Raw genomic sequence first — 22,047 nt, 5'->3', positions numbered from 1 at the left:
ATTTGACACAGTGGCTAAATTAACTAGAAACCAAGATTCAACTGCTGACGTTTCCATAGAGCACAGCAGTAATGACTTTATGAACTTCTTTACTTGCAAGATTGATAATATTAGAGAGAAAATTAAAAACATGCAACCGTCCACAGTTTCGCTTCAGACAGTGCACTGTAGTGTCCCTGAGGTAAAACTAGAATCATTCGCCGCTATAGGAGAGGAAGAATTATCTAAACTTATCAAATCATCAAAATCAACGACATGTATGTTAGACCCAATGCCGACTAAACTACTGAAAGAAATGCTTCCAGAGGTCGTAGGTCCACTTCTTGATATAATTAATTCATCCTTAACACTACGATACGTGCCAAAAACCTTTAAGCAGGCTATTATTAAACCTCTTATTAAAAAACCTCAACTAGATCCGAGAGATTTAGTAAATTACAGGCCAATCTCGAATCTACCTTTTCTGTCAAAGATACAAGAAAAGGCAGTTTCAACACAACTGTGCTCCTTTTTAGAAAGAAATGGAATCTGTGAGGATTTCCAGTCAGGATTTAGACCATACCATAGTACTGAGACTGCTCTCGTTAGAGTTACAAACGATCTACTCTTATCATCCGATCGTGGCTGTATTTCTCTATTAGTGTTATTAGATCTCAGTGCTGCTTTTGACACTATCGATCACAACATTCTTTTAAAAAGACTTGAAAACTATATTGGCATTAGTGGAATTGCTTTGGCATGGTTCAAATCTTACTTATCTGACCGTTATCAGTCTGTAGTAGTTAATGAAGAGATGTCGTATCGATCACAAGTTCAATATGGAGTACCACAAGGCTCAGTACTAGGACCGTTGCTTTTCACTCTGTACATGCTGCCCTTAGGAGAGATAATTAGGAAGCATGGTGTTAGTTTTCACTGCTACGCTGACGATACTCAGCTCTATATTTCCTCGCGCCCTGACGAAACCTACAAATTCACAAAACTAACAGAATGCATAGCTGACATTTAAAAACTGGATGACAAGAAATTTCTTATTATTAAATTCAGAAAAAACTGATATCCTAATCTTTGGACCAAAAACTTCCTCACGAAAAAACCTTGAATACTCTCTAACACTTGACGGGTGCTCCATTAAACCTTCGTCCTCAGTTAGGAACCTGGGTGTGCTCTTCGATACCAATCTTTCATTTGAAAGTCATGTTTCTAGTATCTGTAAAACCGCCTTCTTCCATCTAAAAAATATATCTAAATTACGACATATGCTCTCAATGACAAATGCGGAACAGTTGGTTCATGCATTCATGACCTCAAGACTAGATTATTGTAACGCTCTACTGGGTGGTTGTTCTGCTCGGCTTTTAAACAGACTACAGTTGGTCCAAAATGCGGCAGCTAGAGTTCTTACTAGAACCAGAAAGTATGACCATATTAGCCCAGTTCTGTCAACATTACATTGGCTCCCTATTAAACATCGTATAGATTTTAAAATCTTGCTACTTACTTATAAAGCTCTAAATGGTTTAGCTCCCCAGTACCTAAGTGAGCTCTTAATGCATTATAGTCCTTCACGTTTATTGCGATCTCAGAATTCAGGCCAGTTGATAATACCCAGAATATCAAAATCAACTGAAGGCGGCAGATCCTTTTCCTATTTAGCACCTAAAATCTGGAACAATCTTCCTAGCATTGTTCGGGAAGCAGACACACTCTGTCAGTTTAAATCTAGACTAAAAACACATCTCTTTGCTCTTGCATACACATAACACATTATCAATACATTAACATTTTTCAAATCCGTTAAAGGATTGTTACGCTGCAATAATTAGGTCGGCCGGAACCGAGAACATTTCCTATAACACTAGATATACCTGTACATCAGAATAAGAATGGCATCTACGCTAATATCTGTCTCTCTGCTTATCCTGAGGTTTGCCGGGTGCTGGATCCAGGCCGTATCCAGATCAGATGGAGAACCTGTGTCTGGACCTGACTACAACGTAGCCCAGGAGACAATGGGCCTACAGATCCAGTTCTGGCTGCATCTATAATTCAGATTTTTAATCCCCGTATCCGCTTACATATATTTATATATAATCTATTTTTAATCTCTAGAATAAAAATGTTTAATTCAGATTTTGATCTCCAAATCCATTTACATATATTATATATATCTTCCAAGGGGTTTTTTCCCTCCTAGGACTTTTTTCCCAGTGTTAACACGCTGGGTTTTTCTCCTAGGGGGTTTTTTCCACCCCTGGGAGTCAGCCGACATTGGCTTAATGTAGCACCATCTTGTATATGTTACATATTACCACGCTTGTTTGTACAGCTTATTTTTAACCACTTCCCTTTTTTCTGTGCTTCTAATATGTAAAGCTGCTTTGAAACAATTACCAATTGTAAAAGCGCTATATAAATAAATTTGACTTGACTTGACTAATATTATCCATGGATTTAGTGAGCTTCTCGGCCACCTGAGAAATATTCTTACCATGAACATATACTACAGTGTCATCAGCATACATCTGTACAGAAACATCAGGACAGACGGACGGAAGGTCATTAATATAAAGTGAGAACAATAGAGGCCCTAAAATAGATCCTTGAGGAAGACCGGTGGACAGACTAAGGGCGGCTGATTTAAAAGACTGGACTCTGGCATGTTCGAGACGATCAGTGAGATAAGACTCAGTCCATTTAACCCTTATAGGGTCTTTGGGGTCTGCACAGACCCCAAACGACGTTTGCTCAAATAAAAAAAAATATTCTCTTTGTCCAAATGACATGAAACTTTGTACCGTTGTTAACACTTTCTAGATCTACAAAGAAAAAAAAAAAAAAAAAAAAAAAAATCGGAGTGATATCTTGTTTTTATGTTAGTGTAAAAAAAAAAGGGTCACACTCAGGGTCTTCGGGGTCTCCACAGACCCCAGGCAATAAAATGTAATTTTGTTATAAAATAACTGCTTTTTAAAAAACAAATGTAATTTTACTCTGTTTATTAATGTTTTTACTTCATATTTGTGCAGTTTTTGGAGGATTTCTCGTATCTTTTAAATTTATATAAATAAATAAATTAATTAATATTTTTACAAAAACAGCTTTTTATGTAAAATTCACTTTATAAAAGACCCACATTTCTAACTTTCATTCATGGGGATAACATGGATAATTTGACATGGTTTAGTGTAAGATTTTTGCCCATCTTTTGAAAAATGCAGTTTTAAAAGTAAAAAAAAAAATCACTTTTACCAGTAGATGGCTGCAGAGCTCCACTATTTGCTATGTGCTATCTGACTGACTGAAAGACATCTTTTCATAAGTTTTTTTTTTTTTTTGTTGGATTCATATCTAAATGTTATGAAATCACAATTATAACAATAAAAAATACTTTTTGTCAAAGTTTAGCATTTTTTTGTACTGAAAAAAATTAATTTTTCCAAAATGTTGATTTTGAGGATGAATTTTGTCCATTTTCACAGTGGAGTCTCATCATAATGTAACAATATTGAAAAACTATTTTTTTTCATTACAAAAAATACTAAACTTTGACAAAAAGTACCCTTTATTGTTATAATTGTGATTTCATAATATTTAGATATGAATCCAACTGAAAAAAACTTATGAAAAGATGTCTTTCAGTCATTCAAATAGCACATAGCATATAGTGGAGCTCTGCAGCCATCTACTGGTAAAAATGATAGTTTTTTTACTTTTAAAACTGCATTTTCCAAAAGATGGGCAAAAATCTTACACTAAACCATGTCAAATTATCCATGTTATCCCCATGAATGAAATTTAGAAATGTGGGTCTTTTATAAAGTGAATTTTACATAAAAAGCTGTTTTTGTATAAAAACCTATTTTAAAAAAATATTTTTTAATTTATTTATATAATATCATATATAAAATATGATAAATCCTCCAAAAACTGTACAAACATGGAGTAAAAACATTAATAAACAGAGTAAAATTAAATGTATTTTAAAAAAACAAGTATTTTGTTACAAAATTGCATTTTGTTGCCTGGGGTCTGTGGAGACCCCGAAGACCCTGAGTGTACTTCCCAAACGAAGACCGCATAAGGGTTAAGAGCATCCGAGGAAAAGTTAAAACTGCATAATTTTGTCAGCAAAATTGTATAATTAACAGTATCAAAAGTCTTCCTAAGATCCAGGAACACCGCACCAACAACCCCACCTCGGTCCAACAGAGCTCTGATGTTTTCAGTAAAAAAACAAGTCGCAGTCTCGGTGGAGTAATTGGCTCTAAAGCCAAACTGCATAGGGTGGAGAGCAAAGGGTGTGGTATTTAGATGGTTAATAATTTGTTTTGCTATTAGTTTCTCTGCAATCTTAGACACTGTAGGCAATATACTGATGGGTCTGTAGTTTGACATGGAATGAGGATCTCCACTTTTGAAAATTGGAGCAACAATAGCTGGTTTCCACATGCTTGGGAAAATATTTTGTGAAATAGACATGTTGATTATTTTGGTGATGGGGGATGTGACAGATGTACTTAGTGCCTTGAGCATTACCGTATCCATATCAAAAATATCTTTGCATTTTGATGGTCTGAGTGATTTAATGGTCTGTGATACCTCTGATTCTGTGACATTAATTCAACTAAAAACAAATTGACTTTTGTCTATTGACGGAGTGTATGTATTCTCTAGTGTAAGACAGTTCGCTATGTTAGCCACAGAATCAATAAAATGGTGATTAAATGCTTCTGCTATAACCGGAAGATTATTTGTCAATTTTGCATTTATTTTAATTTCTGGAATGTTTTGTTCTTTGGGGCGATCACCTATCATTTTTCTTAACTGGTTCCATATTATTTTAGTATTTCCATTGGATTTTTCAATTATAGTGAGAAAGAAGTCTGCCTTTGCTTTTCTTAATGATCTTACAACTTTATTTCTCAACATTGGTGAAACGTCCTCTATCATGAGTTGATTTAGTTTTATTTGCTATTTTTAAGGCTTGGTCTCGATCTTTCATTATTTTTATGATGTCTGGATTTATCCAGGGTACAGTATTTTTGCGTTGTTTGTACCTGATTTTTTGTGAGAATTCTTTAATAGTTCTCTCAAGTGTTTTTAGAAATATTTTGCTGTCTTTTTCACAATCAACAAAAGATAAAATGTCATCCCATTGAATTTGGTTAGCTGCAGCTACAAAGTTTTGATAATTATTTTTAGGAATTGTGATAGTTTCTTTTTTTCCTCTAGTACAAGGATGAAAACGTTTTTTGGCAAGATTTCTTGTGACAAGAATAAGATTGTGATCTGATAAACCTGTCAACATATTAAATGATTTTGCAATTCTTTCAGGTCTATTGGTAAATATGAGATCGATTTGTGTCTTGGTAGAGTTAGTTATTCTTGTTGGCCCACGTACAATTTGTGTTAGATCAAACCTGTCAGTGATTTGTTTGAGCTTTTTTCTAGAGGATTTGTCCTCCCAGTTGATGTTAAAATCCCCCATAATGATAAGTTCTTTATCAAGGTTGCTTTCTTTTAGCAGCTTCTCAAAATTTTCATAAAAACTGTTATCTGCAGAGGGAGGCCTGTACATTACGACAAGGACAAATGACATTTGTGGTGAAAGGGTGATTTTGAGACCTAAACATTCTAATAAATTATTTGACCATTTGATTTTGTGACACTGTAATGTGCTTTTTATATAAACCATCACTCCCTTTTTTGATCCCTCCCTGTCTTTTCCTTAGACGTTATAACCAGGAATATTCAGAGCTGCCGACGGAGCATTTTGATTAAGCCAGGTTTCAGATAAACATAAAAAATCCAGGTTTGAATCCGATAACAGATGCTGAATTTGCTCACTTTTAGACAGTATGCTTCTAACATTTAGATGTCCACCTAGAAGACCCTTTGGTTTAGCCCTAGGGTCCCACATTGTTCGCGAATGATTGACAGTCTGGAACACCTCCCACTTCCTGTTCTTCACAATCCCAGGATTTAGATGTTTCCTGTTTACATTCTGCGTTACTATAGGAACGCGCAAAGCACCCTTTTTTGAAGTAGTCGCAGAACTTTGCGGTCTAGACAGCCCAACATGTATGGCGTTACCCCCCTCAAGCCCCGACGAAAAACAGGATCCGCCCGACGCCCCCGCGAAGCCACCACACCGCAGACTCGACCTCCGTGATCCCCCGAGGACACGTCGCACTCCACCCACGTCGACACCGGCATGAGAAATCCCCGTGCGCCGATCCAATACCTCCGTCTCAGCACCTTCACGTCTCCCCAGCGTCCCATCCGCAGCAGCATCAAGGGAAGACGACGGACACGGAAGGTTAGAGTGTACAGGATTACATTGTAGCGCATCATACAAAGGGCATACCTGTAGGACTGTAGTAGTGCGCTCCTCCGGTGTAACGTGGTGCGGTCCTGGGCATGGATGTATGTCTCCAGATAATATCAAACAGATTGAGATGATCAGTGCATTTGTCCATTGTAGGCGTGAAGTTGTCTTTGTTTTTTTCCGGATTTGTTTGTAGAAATGAGGATAAATGAAAGTCATAGCCACAAGGTATTTTCCATAACCAATGCTTGGCTTGACATTATTGTTTGTTTGTTTGTAAAATAGATCCAAACTGCTGAGAAACCTTTTTCTATAAAAGATAAGTTGTTGCTTGTTATCAGCAAGTTTGAGGTCAACATTAGATGGTATGAGACCCACAATTAGAGTGTATAGCAGGAGAGCTGTTACCACACCTCTCCCACCAGCAGCCATCTTCAATTATCTTTAATGCTGAAATACACAGAAAACCACATTCACAATAAACGAGAACCAACGGAGACTAAAGGAAAACACAAGGTATATATACAAGAGACAACAAAGGACCTTAACAAGATAATTAACAAGACACACCTGAACTGAAACTCAAAACAATTTGTAACTATAACAACTAAAGAGTGGCGGGAAAAACTGAACAAAGGAGGACATGTGACAAAATGAAAAACAGAGTCCAAAAGGTTTGTATCCTCATCCAGTCCCATCCGAAAACACACATTAAGAGAGGTCCTCAGCCAGGATCATCTTTTTAAGTTTGGTTCTGTCATGGAACATGGTGTATGAACACTCACGACAAGGAGAAATGCAGGCTTTAATGACAAAATACACAGGAACCAGGAATTAAACAGGAGAAAACCACATTCACAATAAATGAGAACCGACAGAGACTAAAGAAAAACACAGAGTATATATACAAGAGACAAACAAAGGACCTTAACAATATAATTAACAAGACACACCTGAACTGATCACCTTAATCAATCTGTAAACACTGGAAACTAAAGAGTGGTGGGAAAAACTGAACAAAGGAGGACATGTGACAAAATGTCCAAAACAGATGTAACCCTAACAGTAGATCATCCAGGTAACCACACAGAGTATTAAGAATCAGTGGTTCACAAACTTTTGAATGGAGCCATTTTAATAAATTCAACTGTTGTCTTGTGGACTATATGTAATCATCTTTTATGTAAAATATCCTACTTAGGACAGTACTAAATTAAAAATTAATATGTATTTTGTATGATCTCTCTTATTTTGTTAAAATTATTTACATTTTCCAGATTCTTTAAGGGGTTCACAAACTTTCAAGCAGCACTGTATATATATATATATATACACACATACATATCGCCCCCCCCACCCCCCACCCCCCGAGAACGAGAGATGACAATACAGCCACATGTATTTGTGATGTATTAAAAACAGAAGACCTAGTGTGGCTGTGTCTTAAGATGGTAAATGTAAAAAACCTTTTCTCTCAGCTTGAGGCAGATGTTCTGCTGATGTGAACGCTGGTTCTGAAGTTCCTGCTGCTGTATGTGAGAGATCCTGCAGTCCTCCAACACACTCAGTGCCCGCAGGAGCAGTTCTGAGTGATCACGCTGCCAGCCCTGCAGTACCAGACTCTTCTGTGTCATGCTGAAATGATACCAGTCACTCCAACGCTCATGTGCACTCTGCAATATAACAAAAGCCCACAGATACAATGACTGTTGCACAAGCAGGAACACAGTGACACAAGTATTCAGACCCCAGCTTAGTTGAAAATCCTTTGGCAGCGACTGCAGCTTGAAGTCTTTTTATGACTTTGATGCAAAAAGCTTTATAAACCTGGAATTCTTTCTTTCTTTATAAACAAGTATATATAACTTGATGTTCAGTTCTATTATTATTATTATTATTATTATTATTGTGATTTGTCTTTCATTCACAAATTAGCAGGGATTTATTTTATTTATTAGTTTTCACTTGTAGTCTTAAAGGTAATAAAATTAATTAAATTAAATTAAATTAAATTAAAGCCTGCTTACAACAAATCTGATGCATCTAAGCAACTTGACAGTATAATACATAATAGAAGTTAGTACATGCAATGATATTTCAATAAAATAAGAAAAATTTGGACATATTCATCCTGTTCAAATGTTTTCACCCCCCAACTCTTAATGCATTGTGTTTCCTTCTGGAGCATCAGTGAATGTTTGAACCTTTTTTAACAGTTGTGTTTGAGTCCCTCAGTGTGAAAAGATGGATCTCAAAATCATACAGTCACTGATGGAAAGGGTTCAAATATGCAAAAAATGCTTGAAAACTGAAGAACCTACAAGACCTGGAGGATTTTTCTAAAGAACAGAGCTCACTTTAACCGCTCAGAACAAACAAAGGATTCATGAACAACCATCACAAAACAAAAAAACAGTCATAGATCATCCAGGTAACCACATACAGTATATATATATATATAATTATATATTATATTATATTATATTATATTATATTATATTAATTATACATTTGTAACGAAGGGAACTGGGGTTACATACGTAACCTAGATGTTCCCTTTCAGTCGGTCACTTTGACGTTACGTCAGAGACTGACGAAATGGGGTCCCTACTAAAACGCCACAATCGCTGTCTTCCAGTGAACAGTGTGAGAACAGTACCTTGCCGTGAGAGCATGATAGAAGCACAGAGCACACTGGGTAGCATACCAAGGAGTATGCTAACAGGCTGCCTACTCATGGAGGACTTACAGAATACCCACATAGCGGTGATAACTGAGGTAACCAACCCGCAGTGTGGAATTACACATCAGAATAGCAAGTGGCTTGCTAGGGGAAGACACATGCTCCAAAGGAGACTTAAAGTGGAATACACCCGTGGGATTACCCGCAGGGAATCACAACACATGGAAGCACCTAGTCTAACATAAGGGCTGACCGAAGGGGCAAGCACGCAAATGTAGGCATCGACAGTGCTGGAGGAACTTACTGAGAGAGAGCGCACGCATCCAATCCGTAGAGTGGAATGGCGCAGCAAGCGAATGACACCGAGCAGATCCAGCTACTGGCCCGAAGGGGCGAGTATACGAGAGGATAACGGCTCTACACGGAGATTATAAAATCTCGCAAATGTGTTAGGTGTCACCCAGCCCGCAGCTCTACAAATATCTGTCAGCGAGGCGCCACGCGCCAACGCCCAAGAGGAGGCAACACTCCTAGGTGAATGAGCTCTCACTCTCAGGGGGCATGGCAGGTCTTGAGCCTGGTAGGCTAAGACAATTGCATCCACTTACCAGTGGGCTAGTCTCTGCTTGGAGACAGGCTTCCCCTTCTGCTGACCTCCATAACAGACAAAGAGTTGGTCTGAAGTCCTGAAGCACTGAGTTCTGTCTACGTAAATGCGGAGCGCACGTACTGGACAGAGCAGTGCCAGGGCTGGGTCTGCCGCCTCCAGGGGCAGCGCTTGCAAGTTCACCACCTGATCCCTGAACGGAGTGGTGGGAACTTTGGGCACATAACCGAGCCAGGGTCTCAAGATAACGTGAGAGTCATCCGGCCCGAATTCTAGGCATACTTCGTCAACAGAGAAAGCCTGTAGGTCCCCAACCCTCTTAATAGAAGCCAAAGCTATCAAGAGCACAGTCTTCAAAGATAGAAACTTTAGCTCGACTGAAAGCAAAGGTTCAAAGGGAGCTCTCTGAAGTGCAGATAACACTAAAGAGAGGTCCCAAGAGGGAATCTGTGAAGGGCGGGGAGGAAAAAGCCTCCTCGCCCCCCCACAGGAACCTAACGACCAGGTCGTGCTTCCCCAAAGACGGCCACATAGACCTTAAGGGTGGAAGGAGACAGCCTTCGATCCAACCCTTCTTGAAGAAAGGACAGCACAGATCCGATCGGACATGTCCAGGGGTTCTCATTCCTGGAAGAACACCAGGTGACGAAGAGGTTCCACTTCAGCGCATAAACTTGTCTAGTAGACGAAGCTCGTGCTGAAGTGATGGTAGATGCAGTGGTAAGATACCTAACCCGACCGCGTCCTGTCCAGGGACCACACATGTAGTCTCCACAGATCTGGACGCGGGTGCCAGAGAGTGCCCTGTCTCTGAGAAAGAAGGTCCTTCCTCAGAGGAATCGGTCAGGGAGGGACAGTAGCAAGGAGCATCAGTTCGGAGAACCAGGTCCGGCCGGGCCAATAGGGGGCGACCATTAGGACCTGCTCCTTGTCCTCCCTGATCTTGCACAGAGTCTGCGCAAGGAGGCTCACTGGGGGAAACGCATACTTGCGTAGACCCCGCGGCCAGCTGTGCGCCAGCGCATCTGACCCGAGAGTGCCCTCGGTCAGGGAGTAAAACAGCTGGCAATGGGCATTGTCTGGAGAGGCAAACAGGTCTACCTGAGCGTCCCTGAACCGTTCCCAAATCAGCTGGACCGACTGGGGATGGAGTCTCCATTCCCCGGGGCGGGACTGCTGTCATGAGAGCTCGTCGGCTGTGTAGTGATCAGCAGGCAGACATGAGGGAAGACTCCCCTCATCACCTCATCTGCTGTGATGAAAAGCACAGGGCTCCAAAACTCACACCTCCAAGAGAAGCAAACAAGGGAATAGATAGGCTAGGAGATAAGCCTATCAAGGCAATCACCCTGACCATTTGTGGAAAGGAAGAAAGATGACATTAGCATGTCATTGAGCAGGCTAATTCTATCACCATTCTCCCCCACTGATCACCCCAGTCCCTCAGTCGTTATACCTGAGGTGTAAACTGAACTCCACTCACCAGACAGGTTTTGCTATGTGACTTGAAGTCACAAAGGACACAAAATAGACACACAGTGGACAAAATGGAGCAAATCTTCTCTATTTTTATTATCAAGAACTCTATATACTTCATGAGTGTTGTTTGTGTACATGCAAACTATACAAACTTGCCTACCAAGGTATACATTAATGCATGGGTAAAAGGTCAATATAACTCAATGATGTTTGGTCTTTATGTTTTCAGCACAATGCATAGGGTAATCTGAAATTGTATTTTGGAAATTCAGGACTGGATGGACTCATAATTATCTAAAACTCAATGCTGATAGAGAACAGTCATCTTACTGGTCAGTTCTAAAAACCTCACCTGAACTCACAGTGATCTGTCTTTACATAGTGATTGTGTAATTGATCCAACCTGCTCTTACCATTAGCAACCTTGGAGCTACCTTTGATTCCACACTCTCCTTTACTTCACAGATTTCATCTGTCATAAAACTCAAACCCAGGTTCACGGATTCATTATGTCATGCCTTGACTACTGTAATGCTCTTTTCTTTCCTCTCCTGAAAAATCTACTCAGCAAGTTCTAGTATAAGAATATGCTCGAAGCCAAATACTGAGTAGAAAAAGATATAGAAAATTACTTTACTTGCCCACCATGGCACAGCCCCTACTGTCATTTTGCTATTTTTAAAGAAATAAAAACCATTCAGTTCAGTTGTACAATTGATGCTACAATAATAAACTGAAAGTGTCTGCTGTGCTCCATTCAGCATAGTGCAACAGGAGTCAGATTTCACTTATCACGTGAAGAGAGTAAGGAGAGATGACTGACAGGATGATGGCAGAAGATTTGGTGTGCAACAGATCCTGAGAATCATTGACAAATATCTTATTTTGTAAAATGTGTGGTCAGGTACCACCACTACATATTCAACGGTGAAAGTGAAAAGCGAGCATGCATTCAAAGGCGATTTCAATACCCCACATTTTTATAGTGGCTCCTTGATGGCCGCAAATTATATTTTATATATTTATTACGTAGATTTTGTTATTTCCTTTCTGAATGAGGTATTCGGCTTTGGGCACAACCCTACTCTAGTACATTCAAAACTCTGCTGCAAAGGTTCTCACCTTTTCCAAAAGGTTTTCTCATATCACCCCTGTTCTCATTAACGCCTGTTTCCAATCAAATTCAAATTATGTTTCTAGCATGCTATATGTTTTGCCACAGTTCTTTTAACCCTAATTGGTGGAGTGTGTAGCTTTTCATTTCTTAAACAACCATGTAAGAAGACGTATCATGGCCAAAATCCAAAATCTAAAAGCCAAGATTCATCAGGGTCAAACTGTGAAAGAATGGTTCAGACATTAATTGGCACCTCTGAGTCCAGACCTTAATTTCATTGAAAGTCTTTGGGATGTACTGGAGTAGACTTTACAGTGTGTTCACCTCTTGCATTGTCTATACAAGATCTTGACAAAAAATCAATGCACCTCTTGATGGAAATAAATGTTGTGATATTATTTCCATCAAGAGGCACATCAGTATTTGATCAAGATCTTGTATTTACAATGCAAGAGGTGAGTACTCTGTAAAGTCTACTTCAGCACATCCCAAAGACTTTCAATTAATTTAAGGTCTAGACTCAGAGGTGCCACAATTTGAGCCTAATGAATCTTGGCTTTTGGAATTTGGAATTTGGCCATGATACGTCTTCCTACATGGTTGTTTAAGAAATGAAAAGCTACACACTCCACCAATTAGGGTTAAAAGAACTGTGGCATCCTGGAGTATGGTCATGGTTCCTACATGTTTGTTTGAAATGAAAGAAATGAAATGAAAAGCTACATACACCATCAATTAGGGGTAGAAGAAGTACACATGAAAAAAATATAACAAATAAAGAAAAACATTTAAGAAAAAAAGGTGGGTTTTCAGTTATCTCTTGAAATCATGAATAGATGTCCCAGAAGGATTGAGGAAGAGAATTGCATTGCATAATTTGGGGGTGTCAATGCTAAACGTTCTGCCTCCAAATGTTGACAGCTTAAAGCAAGAGGTGGCAAGAGTTGAGGACCTAAGCAAGTAAAGCTAAGAGTAGGGGTAAAGAGATACACTGCCCGGACAAAAAAAAAAAAAAAAAGTCACTGTTTGGATTTAAATAGGCAAATGCTTAAGAGTCTATGACTGGATCATTATTGCTGTTATTATTATGTTTCTAGCATGTTATATGTTTAGCAACAGTTCTGTACTATATTGTTGTATTGTATTACTGTTGTATTTTCAAGCGTCCTTGACTTGTTAGAAAAGCACTATATAAAATAAACTTTATTATTATTATTATTTGTATTGAGTACTGACCAGTTCCTGTTGGGTTATATGTGGCAGCAATCTCTGCAGCATGTCACGGTAAAGTGAGCGCTGGTTCCTCTGACTTGGGGAATACTGACTCATTATGTGCTGGAAACACTCATGATCTGCTGCATTCCAGCCACAATTCCTGAGACACAAAGACACAAAGTATACAAATGACCCTTCTCAGATAATAATTTCTAGACTACACAAGTCCATACTATGGATGTTCACTTCTGCCTCAGAGTAAATAAATAAATAAATAAATAATAATAATAATAATAATAGAATAAAAAGGGAATTGCAACCATATTTGGTAACACTTTAGAATAACTCACGCTATGAAGCATTAGTTAAGCATTAGTAAATAGTTAATTCATCATTTATAAAACATTAATAGACATTAGTAAGCCATTTATAAATACAGCTATAAATGCTTTGTTCTTGATTTATAAGCATATCTATAATGAGTTTAATAATTGTATTTTCATACTTTATTAATGATCAATTTATCATTTCTAAATTATGTATTACATTATTCACAAACCAGTAATTTAGGAGTTGTCAGTGGTTCATAAGATCATTTAGAAAGTGTAAGTAAATGATTAATAAAATATTTAAATGTACATTTATGCATCTTATTATTTAGACATATAGTATTAGTTACTCAGTGTGTTAATAAATGCTTTATTAACATATTCCTAGTGTCAAAACTACCTCGGTACTAACTTTAAAACATTAGAGAACAGCAGTGCAGAAGATCACTGAACCTTTAAATCTCATTTATAAAAGCTTTACAAATCATAAATAGTCCTCACTTTAGATGAGCTCACAAAAATAGTTAACTGACTACTTCTAAATGTTTTATAACTACCTGAATTAATCATGAATTGCAGTAGGCATATGTGTTAATAAAACATTTACTAACACACTAAGTAACTATTAATATGTGTCTAAATAATAAGATGTATAAATGAATGTTTAAATAGTTTATTAATCATTTACTTACAATTACTAAATGAACTACTGACAACTCCTAAATAACTGGTTTATAAATAATGTAATACTTAATTTAGAAATGATAAATTGATTATTAATAAAGTATGAAAATACAATTATTAAACACATTATAGATATGCTTATAAATCAAGAATAAAGCAATTATAGCTGTATTTATAAACTACTTACTAATGTCTATTAATGCTTTATAAGTGATGAAATAACTATTAACTAATGCTTAACTAATGCTTCATAGTGTGCAGTTATTATAAAGTGTTACCCAATATTTTTGTAATTGTGAATTTACATTTCAAATTATTACTTTATTTCTCACAATTTAACTTCATATTTACCCTTGTGACATTAACTGTGTCTTGATGTTGTGGAATTACAAATTTAAGAATCTGTTTAAGATCTGCGGATCCTACATCCTGACCATTTGGCAGGACAAGCTCAAGATACAGCTGTGCTTTTGTCTCTATGATAATGTAAAGGTATAGGTGATACTGCCAGACTGATTGGATTAGCACCTATGCATTTGAATGACACATGTATGCTGATTAGATCATGGCTGGGAAATGTAGGCAATGATCTGATTCCTGTACTGCATTTGCATCCTTTGTTTAGATTGTCCACACCCCTACTCTATGTATCCCTCCCCCTTGAATGTATATGAACTACCAAGTCACTGCCTTAGTTAGATTTTGGATGACCACAGCGACGCACAGCGTGTTTCTCAATAAAGAGTAACTTCTGCTTCAAGAGATCCCAAAGTCTCCTGGTCTATGCTTCTGAGATTTCCAACAGTTTTGGTGCCGTGACCCGGATAGAGCTTCTCACCTCAATCCAGATTGGAACTTCAAGCACAACAAAGATCTGATCCAAAAGAAGATCCAGGCTGAATTTTCCTGTACACCCAAGGGTTGGTGAGTGATACTCTATCCAAAAGAACCATTAAGACCAGTACAAAGTTGTTATCCTCTGCACCGTCAGAGAAGAGTTAACAGACAGCTGTAGGGTTTGGTTAACCAAGTTATCCTCTAAAAATGTTCTTTTAGAGATGAAGTTTATCCTCTGTTTAGGCAGGGAAGTTTAGCATCACATGCTAATAATTAGGTATCCTCTGTTCAGGCAGGGAAGAATTAGTGTAAAGTGCTAATAATTTGTGTTGTCCTCTGTTTTATCAGGGAAGGTGGTGTGTTAACAGAATAGCCATCCTCTACTTTGCTAGAGAAGAAGGTTCATCCTTTGTTAATTCAGGGAAGGTTAAAACTGTTACAGTGTGCTAGCAAGTTGGTTCTACTCTGCTCGTCAGAGAAGGTTGAATACATTATGATGTGTATTAACTAGGTTAACCTCTGCTCTGTCAGGGAAGTGTTGAAGTGTATTGTTGTGCCAGAAAGACATTACACAATGTTGAGAAAGAACGCTAGACTAATTCCAACAACTGAGAAAGGTGGACTAGCTACTCCTTTATGGACAGATAGTGAGTTCAAATCATTGTTAGGAAAGCACATGGACTCAATAGTGACTGAGTCAGTCAGATTGGATTTGACAAAGAAATTTGGGATTCATCCAGAAAAAGTTTGGTCCATTGAAGAATGCAAAAAGGTACTTGGTGCTTGTATTCGGAAGAAAAATATGAAGGGCATTATCTGCTGCCACAGAGAATTTACTCTATCCATTGCACAAAAACAAATCCAACGTATTACTAAGTTAGAAGAGCAGAACAAACAGTTGCACACTCGAGTGTCTCGTCTCACTCAGAAGTTGGGTCGTAACAAAGCATTAACCAAATGTGACTCAAAAGACCAACAGTCAGATGAAAGCTATCCTGACTTACAGTCTTTCTGTAGACTAGAGGGCAATAGCAATACTGGATTCATGGATAAAGATGTAAATGCAGTTGAAGTGTGTGGAGTGAGACAAAAGGCTCAGAGTAGGGCAAAAGGGGTTGACACAGTTCCATCTGTAACCCCCATACTGCAGTTACAAGCGGTCAGTACCACTATAGGTCCTGAAGACATAGAAAGAATTGCTGAGAATTTGCCATCAGTGCATAGAAACTTTTCTGAGTTTAGAACAGAGTTGTCCAGAAAAATGAAGCTCTATGATATGTCCCTAGCTGACGTCACCCAGCTAATGTCACAAATCCTGAAAGAGTCAGAATTCAATGATTTTGAAAGTGCTGTAAATAATTCTGAGTTTCAGCATTCCAGCAAAGGTGAATTGAGAGAAGGAGTTCTGAGAGTGTTACAGAACCTTGTTGGACCAAAGGTAGACTGGTCAAAGATCACTAGTTGTGTACAGACGAAGGATGAAACTGTAAGTGAGTACACTGAAAGATTTTGTCAGTTAGCTGCAGCATACAGTGGAATAGCTGACACTCCAGAGAAGGTGTTAGAGGATAATGGACCACTGGTCCGCATGTGGTTTGATGGGCTTTCATCAGAATACAGAAATGCATTGCCTTTCTTAGACCTCACATGGTCCAATGGAACCCTGCAAAACAGCTTGGATAGGTTAGCTATTTGGGAAAGAGACTCAGATGTCAAGACAAGAGTAAAGATTGCAGCAGCATCCTTTAAGGTCAACACAGAGAATCGACAGAAACGTAAACGTCCTAAGAGAGAAGGCAGTTGTCATTACTGTGGTAAACCTGGACATTGGATGAAAGAGTGTAGGAAAAACAAAAAGACATTAAAAGAAATGAACAGCTTTACTCAGCTCCTACTCAGTCTACTTGCTACACTGAAACTGCCCCTCCCCTCTTCTCCAAACTCTTGGAGCAACAGCTTGCTGACATGCTAACCATTTGGGCTGTGAGTGCTTAATTTCCCCAGTAATCTACTAGAAAGCTGAAAGACTCATTCTGAACAAAAGAAAGTTGACTATCACTTCCACCATTTGGGGACACAGGTTAAGTACACTCACAGCCTTAAATGTTATGCTACAGCACACTCCATTCACTCCTCTATGGGTTGTGATGTCTGCTATGACTGATGTTTCAATGGAAGATGGAGATGTAGCACAATAAAGTTTGCAATTTAATTACAGGGAGAGAATAGGACACACAGACCAGTGAGGAGCCCAGGGAAGAACCGAAGTGCAAAAGGCCTCGGGGGTTAACCCTGTGGTGAAGACTTCCTCATAGGTTTCCCCCTCTCTCAGTTTATCCCCACCTTACTGGTCTATAGGTGTCAAATTGATTAAGACTAGGTTAAGAAAAAGAAGAACAAAACCACTATACGATCACTAGAAGTTTATGATGATCAGAGTTAGACAGAAAAACTATACGATCATCAGAGGTCTAACGTACTAAAGTCTATGCATGAATACTGCTGGTCTGCTGTCTCTTTGTTTTCTTGTGTGCAGGTATGTGTATATGCCATGACGTCTCACAAGCAGCACCTGGTGTAAAGCATCACCTCAGATATCCATGAACAACCTTCATGATGACGGACTCATCAGAGCAACTTGGAGTTGCACGATGACAAATAATCATCTTGGGACAAACATGGAAATGGACTCTCCCGGGAACAGACTCCACAGCTATTCAGGCGCCATGGACTTTTAGGACTTCCACGCTTATGCTACATGGTTTTTCTGTGTCATCATGTAGTTAATACAACATGTTACCACCCTGCGTTGTATATGTGTCAACAGTATACTCAAGTTAAAGAACAACACTTATGTAAATGTTGGACACGACACAGAATAAGATGTATGTGCCTGTAACTGTTACAAGTTGCATGACTGGAAGATGGAACTTATGTTAACAAACATATGTTATAGAAGGGATTTAAGAAGGTTTAAATTTGTATTATGTGAGAGTTATTAGAACTCTCAAAGGGGGAACTGTGGAATTACAAATTTAAGAATCTGTTTAAGATCTGCGGATCCTACATCCTGACCATTTGGCAGGACAAGCTCAAGATACAGCTGTGCTTTTGTCTCTATGATAATGTAAAGGTATAGGTGATACTGCCAGACTGATTGGATTAGCACCTATGCATTTGAATGACACATTTATGCTGATTAGATCATGGCTGGGAAATGTAGGCAATGATCTGATTCCTGTACTGCATTTGCATCCTTTGTTTAGATTGTCCACACCCCTACTCTATGTATCCCTCCCCCTTGAATGTATATGAACTACCAAGTCACTGCCTTAGTTAGATTTTGGATGACCACAGCGACGCACAGCGTGTTTCTCAATAAAGAGTAACTTCTGCTTCAAGAGATCCCAAAGTCTCCTGGTCTATGCTTCTGAGATTTCCAACAATGTCTCATAATAATTATTCTCAAAATGGTCTTGTGTTTGCAACATTCTTCTCTCTACATCTCACAATGTAACTTTTTAAAAGTGTTAAACTTTTTCTCACAATTACCTATTTAATTTCTTACTCTGATGTTTTATATCATATGACTGGCTGGTACCATATATCAAGTCTTCTGAGAGGGTTTTGTGAGTAACAAGCACTAATTTAATTAGTTGTCATTTCCCCACCATTGCTAATGTTGTGACTGGTCATTTGATACAATGGCATTTGGTACATTTGAAGTCAAACTTGGTTTGACATCTTAATGTGGCATATTATATATACTCAACCTCAAATGGGATATGAGATGTGTTGAAGGGGAGAAGATTATCAAAGATTAACAAGTCTGTTGACTTGAAATATAGTGCACAAATGTATGTACCACTTTTGTCCTTAAACATTTTATGGTCTACTTTCACTGTATGGAAAAGAGCAGCATGAGCATTCTTCAGAATTCATCTTTTTGTGCTCCATGGAAAGGAGTCATACTGTTTGGATCCTGGCCTGCTGTTGACATTGACTCTGACTAACTCTTGGTGACGTTGCTACGGTTTGAACTGTCTATCCAGCTCTGACCCTTGCCCAGCCAGTCAGAATGCGGCTCGGGACTTGATGACCCAACATTTGTTTTGTTTTTTATTTACTTTCAATAAAGTTTCTCTTCAGCATCTCTTTGCTCTTGACTCTTTTCTCATAAAAAAAGAATGTAGTCTGTGTTTGTGTGTTACATCACTCATTTCTCATCAAAGTCATCAGATTACTTTGATTAACAATTTCTTTATTCATCTGAATTTATCTGACATAGACTAAGTGTTGGTGCTGACATGTGATAACACCCTCTCTATTTTTGGCTGAAATAAAGAAATTGGCTGAAACCATGTTCGCTACTTAATAGTATTTAGTTGCGTCCCAAACGACACACTATACACTATGCACTTATACACTATGTACTTATGCACTATGTACTCATCCATGTAGTGTGTGAATTGTATAAGGTTATTTTGTCATTTAACATCGGAGTCTGACAGCCCCTTCCCCTCCGCTACGTAATTAAAGCTGTGACAGTTGAGTGCATGAAGTGTACAATATTCCACACTTCGTTTTTTTCGTTAATTTAGTGCATCATCCGGGTATTTAAAGTGTACTTTTTCATTTTGGAATTTCCAGTGTGAACACACTACTTACACTATTTATACTTAAAAATGTCATAGAATAGTGCAAAAGTACGTGAATTGGGACACACCTTATTTATTTACTAAAAAACAATTTGTGGTATAGACATGATTATTCAAGTTTTGCACCCTCTTCAAGAGAAGTTCAAGTACTCTTCTATGAGATCAAACTTATGATTATGCTGATAGATAAAATGGACAAAAAAATCATCCCATGATAATATCACAAAGACTTGGAGGTGGTTTATTTTTTAAAATACTAAAATTCTGTCTAATAAGCATACTGTAGCATACAGTTGAAATATATTACATGGAAGAATAATGTATTATCTGTCTTCTTACTATTAATATTATTAATACTTTTTGTAATTTATTTAATATTGGTGTTTTAAAGATAATAGTTGTTCAAGACCTGTTCATGTGTATTGTGGCACTATCAACACCAAAATGAACATGCAGTGGTCAGGTGGTACAGCAGTCAAGTTGTACAAGTCTGAGCTCTCAGAAAATTACAAGTTTGCAAATTATAATTACGAGTTCTACAAGGACATGAATGCTTTTTAAAATTTGTAATGATGACATGGCGTGAACGCACCTTAAACATGGGGTCATGTGTTACAGTGATGTTTATGTTTTTTTTTTGGTTTTTTTTTTTGGTTTTTTTTACAATTCATATTGTACATACATTTTAACAAGTCATGTCCACTACATATACAGATTATAACAGATTATAAAACAGAAGATAATTAAGAGTTTTACCTGTTCAGGCCCTGCAGTCTGCTCTCAACTATTGATAGTCTGAGTTTATATTTCTCAGTGAGAGAGTGGAAGCTGTGAATAAGATCTGATCTGATGTCAGGGTATGGGCAGTCTGCAATGAAGATCTCCTCTGGAACCTTCTCCAAATATGCTACCTGGTCTCCCATTGCTGCAGACAGTAGGTGCTCCTGTAGGACAAACAGTTTTATCTTCCAACATGGCTGATTAAATGTTTTACCACAGTTTAATTACATTTTGAACACATATTTGTATACATTTCCAAACAAAACTCACTGATTAATATATCATTGAAGACACAGTTAAATCAAATTTAAAGTTTTGCGGCTGCCCATCATGTCTTTTTGACATAATCTATATGTTAGTGTATTCCTGAAAAATAAGCATATTTAAAATTGACAGTCTTTCTTTTTCAGGAGAACGGACCAAAAATATTGATGACATCATGTTGGATTCAAGAATGTCCCTTCCCCAGACCTTTTGCCACCCACCCATCTTGATATAGCAAGTAGTCAATTGTAGCCATGTAACATTACAGGTTACCAACATTTTCATGTTTAGTGCAAAGTGTATAGGCCGATAGTTTAGGCTATGTGTAATCTAAAGTGACCTTGAGGTCAGCAACACAGATGTTCTGCTGTAGAGTTGCACATTCACATTGCAGTCTGTCCATCACCTCCTTTTGCTGCTGTCTGACAAACAGAACCTAAAATGCAATGAGATTAATGTATATATGTCCAAATTAATGTATATTACTGTATAAATATATACAAACTTCTTCTTAGATGAGCCAGATATCTACATGCAGACCACACACACACATTAGGTTTCCACGTTTTATAGGGACTTTCCATAGATATAATGATATTTATACTGTACAAACTGTATATTCTATTCCCTAACCCTAAACCTATCCATCACAGAAAACTTTCTTTTTTTCAAAAAACATTCTTCTGTATCATTTATAAGCAGTTTTCCACATGGAGACCAAAAAAAAAAAAAAAAAAGGGCCCAATAACATAGCCCAGGCTCACACACACACACACGTTGATACCTTATCATTATGAGGACTTTCCACAGGCGTAGTGGTTTTTATACTGAGCTAATGATATGTATCCCCTAACCCTAACCCAAACCCTAAACATTACCCCCACAAAAACTTTCAGAATTTTAACATTAATAATAATAATAATAATAATAACAATAACAATAAAATGTTTAGTATGTGTATTTAGCCAGTTGAATTTTGGGGCCAGAAACCTGAATACACACAACATTATGAGGACACTGGGTACAGTACACAAGTCAAGTCAAGTCACCTTTATTTGTATAG

The 22,047-nt window shown here is 37.9% G+C and overlaps 1 protein-coding gene across 1 annotated transcript in view; it reads right to left on the bottom strand.

Moving 5' to 3' along the window:
• The window catches only part of LOC125251122 (coiled-coil domain-containing protein 148-like), a 209,778-nt gene that overhangs the window by 77,959 nt on the left and 109,772 nt on the right, over positions 1 to 22,047 (bottom strand). The window contains exons 7-10 of the mRNA XM_048164058.1: positions 21,325 to 21,420; positions 20,697 to 20,884; positions 13,454 to 13,592; positions 7,798 to 8,004 (exon numbers count right to left, since the gene is read on the bottom strand). Coding sequence (XP_048020015.1) covers positions 7,798 to 8,004; positions 13,454 to 13,592; positions 20,697 to 20,884; positions 21,325 to 21,420 — 630 coding nt within the window. The remainder of the gene's footprint in view (positions 1 to 7,797; positions 8,005 to 13,453; positions 13,593 to 20,696; positions 20,885 to 21,324; positions 21,421 to 22,047) is intronic.

Source organism: Megalobrama amblycephala, linkage group LG17 (genome assembly GCF_018812025.1).
Source record: "Megalobrama amblycephala isolate DHTTF-2021 linkage group LG17, ASM1881202v1, whole genome shotgun sequence".
Taxonomy (NCBI): domain Eukaryota; kingdom Metazoa; phylum Chordata; class Actinopteri; order Cypriniformes; family Xenocyprididae; genus Megalobrama; species Megalobrama amblycephala.
This window is presented reverse-complemented; position numbering and strand designations above follow the sequence as displayed.